A 13,293-nucleotide genomic window follows, 5' to 3' on the forward strand; every position below is an offset into this window, starting at 1 on the left:
TGCACAGTCAAATAACTTTTAGGAGTACCAAGAAATGCATTTGCATCTTTACATCTAGGTATAAAAAAAAAAAGAAAGCAAGAAAGAAAATGCACAGTTAGCTATATGTGCCCATTAAAACTTACAAAAACTTGTGAAGGAGGTGTACAACAACAGCAAAACTTTTCAAATGATTTGTATTTATCAACAAATGTATTGGCATGTTCACATCTGTGTCTTATAAAAAGAAAAAGTTCTTCATGTGGTTTTGTTGCAGAAACCGCTTTAGAGCGTGCACAACAACAGCAGAGCAAAGCCATCGTCATATCTAAGAGATACTTGAAAACGCTGGGGTAGCTTTAAAAGCAGAGCGCACGCACCTCAGGGTTAGACAGAAGAGAAGCTGCTGCTGGTCGGAGTTGGTCCTCAGCGTCTGAGTCTCACACCGTCTGCTGCTGCTCCGATTGCAACTCCTCTGCTTCTGCTTATATACAGGGGTTGAGAGGAGCTATCCCTGTGTGTGTGTGTGTGTGTGTGTGTGTGTGTGTGTGTGTGTGTGTGTGTGCGTGCGTGTGCATGTGTGTGTGAGTAAGACCTTTGCAGGGAACAGCGGTCTCCTGGGTGTAGCTGGTCAAGCCAACTTGGGAACAGGATGTGGAATCTATCATGTCTGTCGAGCCAACAGTGTAACGGGGCCAAGCAGACAAAGTCACTCGTCATCTGCTGATTCTCACACTGATGTTGTGCTCAGCAGCTGGCAGAGGTGAGAGAGTCTGATATGCATGCAGAGTGGATGCACTGAGGGCAATTATCTTTATTTCGGCAGAAAAACCGAAGAGAGCGTGAGGAGATCCTCAGTTGACTCACCTATTGCAAAATGTATGTCCCTGTGTTTTAGCAATAAAAGAATTTCCAAAATGGAGTTCTACCCATGGCTCAATTATTACTACAACCATGACTAATACTACCACTACTACTACTGCTCTACTATTAAGTTTCATTAATGAATTTTACTTTCCATATTCATTTTTCCAGTGATGCTGCTCCTGCTCTCTCCAGTGTGTGCAAGTGCACATGAAATTGCCATTTCCTCATTGCGGCTCATTCAATTTCACATCCACCGTACTTAACGTAATTTCTCAGATGGAACGGTAATACAAACATGATAGGGAGTGGCTCTGAGATTAAGCCCAAGATGAGAATGCATATAAGATGTCATCAGGGTCTTTGTTCAGAGCTGAACGGAGTCAGTGTGTTGTTAACTCTGCACCACAAATAACAGCCCATGAATAATGCATGTGCATATTTCCTATGCATTTATTCAATCGCACAGCTGTCTGCAATGGAAGGCCAAAATACATGTCAACACAGTCATTTTATTGCCTCTTAACATGGAATAAAAATATGTGTTAAAGTGGCACTTTGCCCCGGGTCATTACGTTATCAAGCACTTCAGCCAATGATGTTCCATATATTTGCATTTCTTTACATATGGCTTGTCCCATCAGTCTTTAATATATAAAACATAACATTGTAGTCACTAACAACATCGCCTGCCTATTAGCATAGCATTTTAACATACTACAAAATATGCATTGGTGCCTACATAATGTATGATCCACTTCACTAAAAGAAATGCAGATATGAGCATCTCTGGCTGAGCTGCTTGAAGACACCATAGTAAGTGTTAAGACGTAATAAATGGCTATATTGACTAATATTTTGCGACATGGTTATGATCATGGCCTGATCATGGCCATGAAACTGGCCTTCAATAGTCCACAACTACAGAAATATAATCACCAGCGCTGATAGAGAAAACATGACAGTAAAATAACAGTTTAATTAAGCCGAATTTCCCTCTACAACAAAAACACATGCACTGCCAGTGTTTAAAATGGGTGATGTTCTTGTAATGTATCCAAAGAGGAACTTTATTGGCACTGCGACCCTCACAACAACCAAAACCAGGACCAAAAGGGAAAATGGAAACTAAAAATACCCCCCCCAAGCACCGCTGCTAAATAAAATCACAAAGGGACCACTGTGTGTGTGTGTCACTATTTCTTATATCCAGCACTACCACTTATCTTCTTGATGAGCCAGTCAGTGCCACGGCCAAACCAATCAGCAAACGCCAAAGCAAATTTCTACATTACATTAAGCAGAAAAACAGCTCGAGTGTGGATAGTGGAATTTTTGATGGCTGGAACGTGGGTTTGTTGATGATATGGTGTCTTTTACACACCGCTGGACTTACACTGCAAAGCCCCGTACTTGGAGGGAGGTATTGCAGCAATAAACAGTAATTCATCTGACATTTACAAAAGCCAGCTCACATGTAAATGTCACCCATCGTGGTTACATTCAGCGAACATTAAATAGACTACAAAACAAGTCTGTTCGGGTTAATGGCGCCAAATCAATACGACCGATCCAGTCCTTTCCATAAACACAGGTTTGTTTTTATTAACCATGACTGCTGCTGAGGAAAGGCTGAATCATAAAGGATGTGAACTAATGTGTGTGTGTGTGTGTGTGTGTGTGTGTGTTTTCCGTCATGGTACTGACTGGACTGGGCATCAGGACATGTTGTACCATGTATGCAGCCAGGGACACTGGGTAGTTCGGACCGCTGCCGTGTTGAAAGGGCGCTGGCTGCACGAGGCAGTGATTGAGTTATGACTCCACACTTCACTCCAGTTTAGGCCATGATGGATAACAAACGAGAATCATTAAAAGTTTACAGGCAACTTGGGAGGTGTGCAGATGAGAGTTTTAATAACCATCGAATTCATATACATTTTAACCAACTGAGCACTAGACTCAAAACTGATTTCTCACTGTTGTGTCTCTCTTACAATCTTACAAAATTGCTACATAATTAAGGCAATGCACATATAGCTCTAAATAAAGAGGCACTAAATAAAGTCCATATGCACAGGACAAGTCCCCCGATCCATACGACCACATAGGTTGTTTGTTGTGGATTGTGTTAGGGGTTTCAAACTCATACAAGGTACCATAGTCCGGAGTCCACATGGTGGTGAAATGTGCATGCTCACCTCGGCTGCTAATCCACAACACTATATTTGTGTCTCTCAAAACAGCTCCTAAAATAACCCTTTCACTGCATAAATGAATGCAAACAAAATGGATAATGTGAATATTGAAAACAACAAGTCCTGGTACCCATTTCTTAAGGAAACTCAACGACACATTTTGTTGTTATTTTCCTATTTGAACTGGAAAGTAGATCCGGCAGGTGGAATCTGCAGGAAACTTCCACAGCGTGACCTCGTGCCATGACCTGATGCTTTCTCAAATCAAATAAGTGTAATTGCACATACAAAAAAGGAGCATGTTGTTGTTTATGTGAGTATAATCCCTTTTGGTCTTGTGTGTTGATAGCTAAAAGTGTTTGGCTGTGCTGTTGTGTGCCAGTGAATGGAGAGGTGCTAATACAACACGGGGGAGCACTGACGAACTAATGAGGATATTACCACCACGTGGACTCACGTGACACCCAGGTATGTGTACAACCCCACACTACAAAGCCCACTTTTGCTTTAACCTCCACAGATTATAGCCTAATTTAACCACAAATTTGTATTTCTTTCAAAGGGCTAATAAAGTTGCTCAGTTGTAGGCTATAGTGCATTACCTTACAGTCGGTGCTGCAAGCCTTTGGACGGTGCACTAAAGTTAATCGTTATTCAGTTTGCCTACTACTGTCACATCCTCTTTTAAGCACAAAGACAATGTGTAATTTGAAGCAGGAACTTGTGACCACAAGGCTAGGGTTGGCCTGTATCTTTTAGCTGCTGAGAAAAGGAAACACCCACCTTACCACCTAATTTACTGTGTGAGGAGCTCTGCAGCTTTCACAGCACACCTCTCACCATCAAGCAGCTGATTAGGGCCTATTGGTGTCTCAGCATGCATATACAACTATATGTGTGTGTGTGTGTGTGTATGGATAAATCCTTGGTGCTATGTGTTGCGTTCATGCATACATCCTTGTCTGTGCTTTGCAAGCGTGTGAATGTTCATCTGTGTAGACACGGATGCCAACCTTTAACTTCCTGTCGTCTTCGGTGAGTGCACGTCTGGAAACCACAGACCCGTCACGTGACACGGTGGGTTTTCCACACTGACTTCTATCTGAGTTGTATCAGCACAGTGTACCTAAATCCTTAATATGAATCATTTGGTTATGGCGTATTTCTTGTGCTCTTGTGCAAGACTGATGTGGAAAGTCTTCCTGAAATAGATGTACTAGAACCAAAAAGAGGAAGAGGAAGGAGAAGAGGAAGAGGGCTGAGAGAGATGAGATGGAGACAAAGAGTGAAGACAGCAATCCAGTCACAAATGGTGGTGAGTTCCCTGTATACGAACAGCTCCTTCAGTACTTTGCCTACATTACTACTATGAATTTGAAGGTTATATTTCTGAGTGTAAAGTAGATAATGCAAGCATGTATGTTCTATTAGCAAAGGCATGTGCTTGTCGGTTCATAATTTGGCTTTTGAGGAAAACACAACTCAGTGTAGTCCAAAAGTGGAAATGTAAGATTGTAATGTAAAGTTGTAAAGTATCAACTTTTGTATCAGTTTCACAAATATTTCATAAATATTTGTGTACGGTCCTGGAAGATCAGAAAATAGAGTAGAAATGAGGATATCTGCACACTTAGTCAGTGCAAATTTCAATTTCATTTTCTTTTTTTTTTCATACTGACTAAGTGTGCAAATATCCTTATTTCAACCTGTCTAATGTAAAAAACTCAACTTAGTATCAATAGACTCAGATTAGCAGACCTTATCAGTGAGGGTTAGGGATTAGTTGATACAAAGCTGATACTGAGCCGATCATTAACATCTTCAACTCCTCTGCCATTCTCGTTGGTGAGTTTGACTTTGCTATGCAGTCGAGCTTTGTGCAAAAACCCACAAAGCTTTATTTTAAATTCTAGTGGAGGTCCCAAAGATCCCAAACATGTCCTGATGAGTTACAGGGAAACATGCAGAAAACGATGCACAAGACATCTGGGTATTTTCTTTTTAATGTTGCAGCCATAAAAAAATACCACGTTGGGTTTGAATATTTTGACTCATTATAAGTGTGATGTAGCTTCAGAGAAGTGTTGCAACCAGCAGATGCAGAATATATTTGTGACACTGTCACATGTACAATGGACAAAATGTTTTTTTCCTGTAACTTTGAAGCTACTTATAAGCAAACTTAAAGGAAATTGGAGCTCAAGGTTAACATTGGACAGTACAGATACATTATAGCAGGGGTGGGAAGATGCCTAGTTGATACTAAACTGAATATTAAGTTGAATGTTAACATTGGCCAGTCCATATGAAGTTTTAAAGAAAAGTGCTGACTAGATGGCTGATAACACCTTTAATTCTGTTCTGTGTCATTCAGCTTGTTCAGTAAGGTGCACTGAGGAAGTACTGCTCCCTGTCTTCACAGATGAGAGTCAGCCAGCCGCCACAATGGAGACACGACACACTCCTGCATCACACACCATCTCCCCACTTCTCCCAGAACTCAGACTGGTCTTGCTGGGCAGAAAGGGAGCCGGGAAGAGCTCAGCAGGCAACACCATTCTTCTGGGAGGAGCAGGCGGGTTCGAGAGCGGAAAGCCCACAGAGGAGTGCGTGAAAAGGCGAGCAGATGTGGCAGGGAGGCGGGTAACCGTGGTGGACACCCCTGGATGGGAGTGGTACTACCCGCTCAACAGCACGCCCAACTGGGTGAGGAGAGAAACTTTGCGCAGCGTGTCCCTGTGCCCTCCCGGACCCCACGCCGTGCTGCTGGTGGTGCGATCCTGCGCCTCAGTGACGGCAGACTTCACCAGCCAGATAAAGGAGCACCTGGAGCCACTAGGGAAGGGAGTTTGGGATCACACCATGGTGCTGTTCACCAGGGGGGACGAACTGGGCCTGGTGTCCATGGAGCAGCGAATCCTGAACAGTGGACCGGCGCTGCAGAATCTCCTCCAGACGTGTGGGAACAGATACCACGTCCTGGATAACAGGAGCAAAGGAGATGGGACACAAGTGAGAGAACTTATCAGGAAGGTGGAGGAGATGGTGGAGTGGAACAAGGAGGGAATCCGACATTTTGGGATGGATAATACAGTTCTGGTGAGGCTGGAGGCGGACGGGAAGAGGAGAGCGAGGGAGAGGAGGAAGAAGCAGAGGCAGATGGAGGCGCAGGTGCAGAGAGGGATGATCAGAGCTGCTCTGACAAGTGAGTTCTTCAGCATTTTCAATTTAAAGTGACTTTTTTTTTTTTTTTTTTTTTTTACAAAACTTAAATGTCCTCATTGTGAATGACAGCATATCATGAAAATCTCCATAAACACATCAAATAGATTTCAATGAATATTTGAGCTTGTTGAATGTGTTCTTATGAGAAAACATGAATTACTACACTGCAAAAACTCAAAATCTTACCAAGATTATTTGTCTTATCTCAAGTCAAAAATGTCTTATTTCTAGTCAAAATATCTCATTACACTTAAAATAAGACATGATCACCTCAGAAGTAACTTGTTTTTAGACAATTGTCTCTTGTTTCAAGTGAAAATTTGTTTGAAACAAGTGAAAATTTGCTTGTTTCATTGGCAAAATTTGTTTCTTGTTTCTAGCTAATTTTCACTTATTTCAAGTGAATTTTCACTTTTTCCACTGGCAAATTTTGCCAATGAAACAAGCAAATTTTCACTTGTTTCAAGTGAATTTTCACTTGAAACAAGTGAAAATTGTCTAAAAACAAGTTATTTCTGAGGTGATCATGTCTTATTTTAAGTGTAATGAGATATTTTGACTAGAAATAAGACATTTTTGACTTGAAATAAGACAAATAATCTTGGTAAGATTTTGCGTTTTTGCAGTGTACCTAATATGCACCTATGTTTCATCATAGCTAGAAGATTGTTTAATGCTAATAATAACTAAAACAATTAAAACCAAACTTTGTAACCTAAACCATGACCTTTTCCCAACCAAAACGGTCCTTTAGGTCGTTTTAGAGATGCTCCTGTGGGTCATGTTAGAGGTTTGGAACAAACCACCTATATAGTCATACAGGTTGGAGGACTTTTTGAGACTGAAATATAATAATTTCATGAGTTCTACTTTTTGTCCTGCCAGGCGACGGTCTTCAGGCCTCAGAGATTAACACCCGCCAGTCGTTCTTAAAGGCTCCTCGGCGTCTTCCTGAGCTCAGACTGATTCTGCTGGGAGAGCGAGAAACGGGGAAGAGCTCAGCTGGAAACACCATCCTACGGGGCTCAGGCCTCTTCCAAACAGGGACGGTAACAGAGGAGTGTGTCCGCCAGCAAGCGGAGGTGGCCATGAGACTGGTGACGGTGGTGGACACCCCGGGCTGGGAGGGGGGTGTAGCAGGTGCCACACCAGAGAGGGTGAAGAGGGAGATCGAGGCCAGCGCGGCTTTGTGTCCTCCGGGGCCCCATGCACTCCTGTTGACTCTGCGGGTGGACACGCTGGTGAGGGTGGGGCCTGTGAGGGAACATTTGGAGCTTTTGGGCGAGGGTGTATGGAGACACACTGTCCTGTTGTTCACCCACGGGGATCAACTTCGAGAAGGGGTGGATATTGAGCAGCACATCCAGAGCGGAGGCAAGGACCTGCAGTTGTTGCTGGAGAAATGCAGCGGCAGGTATCACGTTATAAGCAGCGGAGACGGAGGAAGCAGAGGCTCCACACAAGTGACAGAGCTCTTGGAAAAGGTGGAAAAAATGGCCGCGACCAACAGGTGTGAGGCTTTCTCCAGCCTGGTTCAGGAGGTTAAGGATCTTAGCTGGCAAAGGAACGAGAAGTTCAACCAGCGGCTGAAGGAGATCGGAGACAAGATGCTTCGCCAGGAAACGGAGTTGAAAAAGATGCGGGAGAGAGAGATGAAAAGCATCAGGTGGTTCTTCGACAGGAAGAGGAAGGTGAAATCACCCGGGAAAGCGGACATCGAAAGGGAGGATGATGAAGATGAGGACAGGAGGGGCGGTGAGAGGAAGAATGAAATCGGAGAGCTTGAGGAAAGGATGAGATGGCTGACAGAGGATAAAGAGAGAGAGATCCAAGATCTCAGCGCCGACCACGACAGAATCCTCGCAGCGCTGCACCTGAGAACCCAAGAAAGGGACGAGGCATTGCGCAAGCTGGAACTAAAAGAGACAGAGATTGACGAGCTGAAAGAAAGGATTGAGGAGCTGCAACTGAAGCTGATCGATGTTGAATGCACCAGTGTGGAAAACGAGCAACAGAGGGAGGCCGCAATTGCAGTCTGGCAACAAGAGAAGATGAACGAAGTGGAGAATTTGACAAAAACGATAGAGCTATACAAGAAAGAGGAAGCAAAGTGGATAGAAGAAGTTGAGTCTTTACAAGCAGAAATAAATAACTCCAAAAGATGCTATGATGAGGTCATTTTACAGCATAAGAGAGAAGAGGAGAAAAAAGCACAAGAAACAAAACAAGAGATAGCAGAGATAGAGCAACAGCTGATAACAGAGATGGAGAGAAAACTACAGGAAAAGGAGAAAGAAAGGGAAGAAATGAAACTTGAGATGCAGAAAGCATTACAGGAAAAGCAGACAGCTCTTGAGGGCATAAAACAGCATGAAAAAGATATGGAGAGAAAACTAAATGAGAAAGTAGAGGAGATGAAGTCACAACATCAGAGAGAAATCCAGATAAAAATGCAAGAGAAAGACAAAGAAGTAGACGACATAAAACTGCGATGTGAAGCAGAGATGGCCAGAAAATTGAACGAAACAGAAAAACTGATGGAAGCAAAGAGAATTCAACACCTGGAAGAAACTGATAGAAGGCTCAAAGAAAAGGACAAAAATATGGAAAGGGTCAAACAACAGCATGCTGAAGAAATAAGGGACATTCAGCAAAAAAGCCAAAGAGATATTAAAGAGCTGACAGAACAAACTGAAAAAGAAATCAGGGAAAAATTGCAAGCAAAAGAGGGAGAAATAGTAGAGTTAAAGCAAAAGCATGCTGTCCAATTAGAGGGAAAAATGCAGGAGTATGAAACGGAGAAGGAAAGGTTTCATCTACAACAGGTAACAGAAGTGGCACAAAAAATGCAAGAGAAAGATAAACAGTTGCAAGAGTTAAAAGAAGAGCACATTAATGAAATGGAGATACAACTGCAAGAAAATGTAAAAGACAAGGAAAGGATCATTTCAAATCACAAGAAAGAGATGGAGCAAAGACTGGCAGAGAAGGAAAGCGAGATTGAGGACATGAAGCGCCACGTAAAAGACATGGAGGAAAACTTGGAAAGAAAAGAAGAAGAGCACAGAAAAACTATCCTTAATCACAAGGAAGAGATAACGCAAAGACTGGGAGAGAAGGAGAGAGAGATTGAAGAGAAGAAAATGCATGTGCAAGAGGTACAAGAAAAACTGCAACAGAAACAAATGAAAGAAATGGATCATTTGAATTACGTGAAAAACACCGAGCAAAAACTGGAAGAAAAAGATAGAGAAATTGTAGAGATGAAACAGCGTGTAAAGGAAATGAATGAAAACCTGCAGAGGAAAGAAGAAGAGAAGGGACAGGTTATCCTAAATCATAAGAAAGAGGCAGAGCAAAGGCAAGAAGAGAAAGAAAGAGAGATTGAGGAGACAAAAAGGCTCGTACAAGAAATGAAGGAAAAACTGCAAAAGAAAGAAGAGGAGAGAAAAACAGATCTGTTAAATTATGAGAAGAAAATGGAGCAAAAACTAGGAGAAAAAGAAAGAGAAATTGAAGAGATGAAACAACATCTAAAGGAAATGGTGGAAAACTTAAAAAGAGTAGAAAAGGAGAAGGGAGAGATTATCAGTCATGAGAAAGAGACAGAGGAAAGACTCAGGGATAGAGAAACGGAGATGGAAAAGTTGAAACTACAGCTTTTAAATGACATGGAGAAAAACCTCAAAGACAGAGAAACTGAGGTAGAAAGTATAAAACAACAAGCCGACTCCAGGGAACAAAGATGGAAGGAAGAGCAGACAAAGAGGGATGAAGAAGCGGAACAAAAGATCAAGGCACTGAGAGAAATTATTGATCAGAAAACACAAGAAATAGCACAGGCACAGTGTTTGGTTGAACAGAAAGAGATGGAGATAGGTGAGGTGAAGAGGTCGTGCGCGAGCCACTTACAAGAAATCGAACAGCTCAAAGAAAACGATAAAAACAAAACGTCCAGCCTCACTGAAATACAACAACGTCACACAGAGCAAGAGAAGAAAAGAGACGCTGAGATGGCGGGAAAACTGCAGGAGAAAGAAACGGAGATCGATAGCTTGAAGCAGAAAGACAAAGACAACGAGAGAGAGATTGTCCATCTAAAGCAAACGATCGAGCAGACAAAGTCACAGCTGAAGGACTTGAACAGCAGGATGGAAAAGGAGATGACCGATATGATACAGGGGCATGAGAGGGAGATTGTACGAATAAATGAGAACATGGAGTCCATTGTCAAAGAGAAAGAAAGCGATCTAAAGCGTTTGCAGCATGTGGTGGAAGAAAGCCAGCGACAGATTTCGGACATCACCAAAAAACACGAGGAAAGCCAAAGGACGGTCAAGGATCTAAATGAGGAAAACGAGAAGATGAGAATTGAAGCGAACAGCCTCAAAACGAAGTGTGAGGAGCACAAGAAGGAGACTGAATCACACAGAAATGCGGCAGATACTAGAGAGGAAGAGGTTAGAAAACATCTCAGTGGTTACGAAGAGCAGATAAGGACCAAGGAATCTGAAATCCAAAGCATTCTCAACGAGCGAGATTTGGCGGTCAGTGCTCTGAAACAGACAAACGAAGAGCTGAGGAGAGAGATGGAAAAGATGAAGGAGAGGGAAGGTGAAAATGAGAAGCAGCTGAGCGAGTTGAAGGAGCATTATCAGAGGGAGATGGTGGAGAGACAAAACGAGCTGAGTAAGAGGAGGGAGGTGACCGAAGACGAATTCTTGAAACGGGAGAGGCAGATCACAGCAAGGGAACGGGATCTAAATAGCAGCGTAGAGGAACTGAGCAAACGAGGGCATGAACTCGATGCGCAACAGGAAGAGATGATTAAAAAAGAGGAAAAGCTGGAAAGTAAGGAACAAGAACTTCAGAAATGGGAAGCGAATCTAGAGATCAAACAGAAGGAGCAGAAAGTAAAATACGACCAAGATATGAACCGCAGGGCAGAGAATATCGGCAACAAAGAGAGGAAGCTGGAGAACTGGCTTGGGGCACTGGAGAACAAACAGGAAGAGCTAACCTCTCATGGTCAAGACCTCCAGAAGAAGGTAAAGGAGCTCAAAGAGTGGGCAAAAGGATTGGAAGATAAGGAGGAATACCTAAGAAATGAAGAAAAGGAGTTGCTCAGTTGTAAAGCCGAGTTACAGACACAAAATGAGCATATGAACTCTAAAGTGGAGCAGCTAAATGAAATGGGGAAAAAAGTGGCAAAGCTACAGGAAGAACTTCAGAACAGAGAGCAGGATTTGAAGGTTACGCTTAAAAAACTGAGCAAATGGGAGCAGTGTCTTGAAAAAAGAGAGAAAAGGATAGAAAAAAGCGAGCTTGGTCATGGAAATAGTAAAACAGAGCTCGAGCATTCAGATAGAGATCTATGTAATGGACAGAACGAGCTTGACGATGATGTTTTTGGCGGACAGAAATCAAACTTGGCAGTCCATGGAAAGAATTTCTTTAATATGGACGCTGCAATTGACAGCCAAGGAGACGATGCCCATGTCATGTACCAAGAGGTCAGGCTGGTGGACGAGCAGGAAAGGAGGGAAGAGGGAAGAGGAAAAGACTCGGACAGAGGCGGAGGCTCAAAAGATAGGGAAGATCAGAGGATAAAAACAGCGTCGTCAGCTGCAGGGAGCAATTACTGTCAGCTTGAAACACTAAAAGAGGTAGAAACGACAGAGAAAAAGGAAGGGATGAAAGGGAGAGCGAAGGGAGAGAGGAAGAAGAGGGACATGAAGAAAGCAGGAGAGGAAGTGGTGGATGCAAAGGTCATCAGCAATTTCAACTTGTTATCTCCAAGTCAGGGCCACAGAGTCGCAAACAACAAACGCTCCCCTGGGTCAGAATTGAGGGTGGTGTTGCTGGGAGAGACCTGGTCGTCCCGCCACCCAAAAACAGTCACCGTCCTTGGCGGAGAGTCGCCACACCCAAATGGATCTAGCTCCTCCGGGCCTTGGAGAGGTCAGATCGCAGGACGGTGTGTCGCCGTTGTGGAACCAGCGAATCTCAGGTGGCGGGACGGGCCAGATCCAGCAGACACGACGCAGAGGAAGTCGATTCTAGATAGCGTCCCACTTTGTCACCCAGGACCCCACGCTCTCCTCTTGGTTATACCGGCGTTCCTGACCTGCACACCAAAGTACAGGAGAGCGGTGGAGGACCACATGAGCCTGCTGGGGGAGGAGATCTGGCAGCGGACCCTGGTGCTGTTCACCTGGGGGGAAACTTTAGGGGAGAGCGTCGAGCAGCATATCCTGCGGAACGGGGTCCTAATGGGGCTTGTAGAGAAATGTGGAGGGAGGTACCACGTACTGACCAGCAAAAAAAGCAGCTCTCTGATTGAGGGACTGTTTGAGAAGATAGAGGATATAGCAGCATCAAACAGCTGAGAGCAATGTTTGGTTTAGAGCTGCATGATGAGACTAAAAGGGGAAGAGACAGCATGGACAAAACCTTTGTACAAAAAAATAGTCTGTGTATGAATTTGTCATTTATGGTTAAATAAGATGCTATTAAAATTCATGTGAACATCTGTAATTAAGTTAAGTGATGTCCTCCATCCTGTTTACTGAATGATTTCTTTATACATGAATTACTTGGCTAAGAGTGGAAATTTGTGTAAGTTTTGAAAGATTAGTGAATACAGATAAACACTGAAGTTGAATTTTTCAGTTGAACCACTGCTGTACTGGAGAAAATCTGTTATAAAAAGTCATTCAGTCTCATGTTTAGTATTTATGTCTTTTTTTTTTTAACAAGTGAAAAAATCTGCCAGTGGGATGAGATAATCCCACTTGTTTCTGGACTTTTCTTGACTCAAGTGTCCTTTTCTTGATACTATTGGGCTGAACTGCCTTATTCTGCCTTGTTTTAACATATTTATATACGTTATTTATGCATTTATACCTGCAAAATTCCTGAAACAAGTGCCATTTGTTTGAGAGTTTTGATGTGACTGGCACTGATGGCGTGACTTTCCAACTTTCTCCACAAGATGGGGACCTTGTGTCACTCTACGGCTTATCTT

General features: G+C 43.1%; 2 protein-coding genes across 2 annotated transcripts in view; one reads left to right on the forward strand and one right to left on the reverse strand.

Moving 5' to 3' along the window:
- Nucleotides 1-487, reverse strand: part of f13a1b (coagulation factor XIII, A1 polypeptide b) — an 18,370-nt gene extending 17,883 nt beyond the window's left edge. Inside the window, exon 1 of the mRNA XM_030075812.1 lies at nucleotides 360-487. The gene's annotated coding sequence lies outside the window, so the exon portion shown is untranslated. The remainder of the gene's footprint in view (nucleotides 1-359) is intronic.
- A 3,693-nt stretch (nucleotides 488-4,180) lies between these two features.
- LOC115376320 (trichohyalin) lies at nucleotides 4,181-12,691 on the forward strand. The gene is made up of 4 exons (XM_030075810.1): nucleotides 4,181-4,356; nucleotides 5,416-6,246; nucleotides 7,152-9,627; nucleotides 9,883-12,691. The coding sequence occupies exons 1-4, from the start codon at nucleotides 4,314-4,316 to the stop codon at nucleotides 12,653-12,655; spliced, it is 6,123 nt and encodes a 2,040-aa protein (XP_029931670.1). The 5' UTR covers nucleotides 4,181-4,313; the 3' UTR covers nucleotides 12,656-12,691.
- The last annotated feature ends 602 nt before the right edge of the window (nucleotides 12,692-13,293 follow it).

This window comes from Myripristis murdjan, chromosome 18 (assembly GCF_902150065.1).
Source record: "Myripristis murdjan chromosome 18, fMyrMur1.1, whole genome shotgun sequence".
Classification (NCBI taxonomy): Eukaryota; Metazoa; Chordata; class Actinopteri; order Holocentriformes; family Holocentridae; genus Myripristis; species Myripristis murdjan.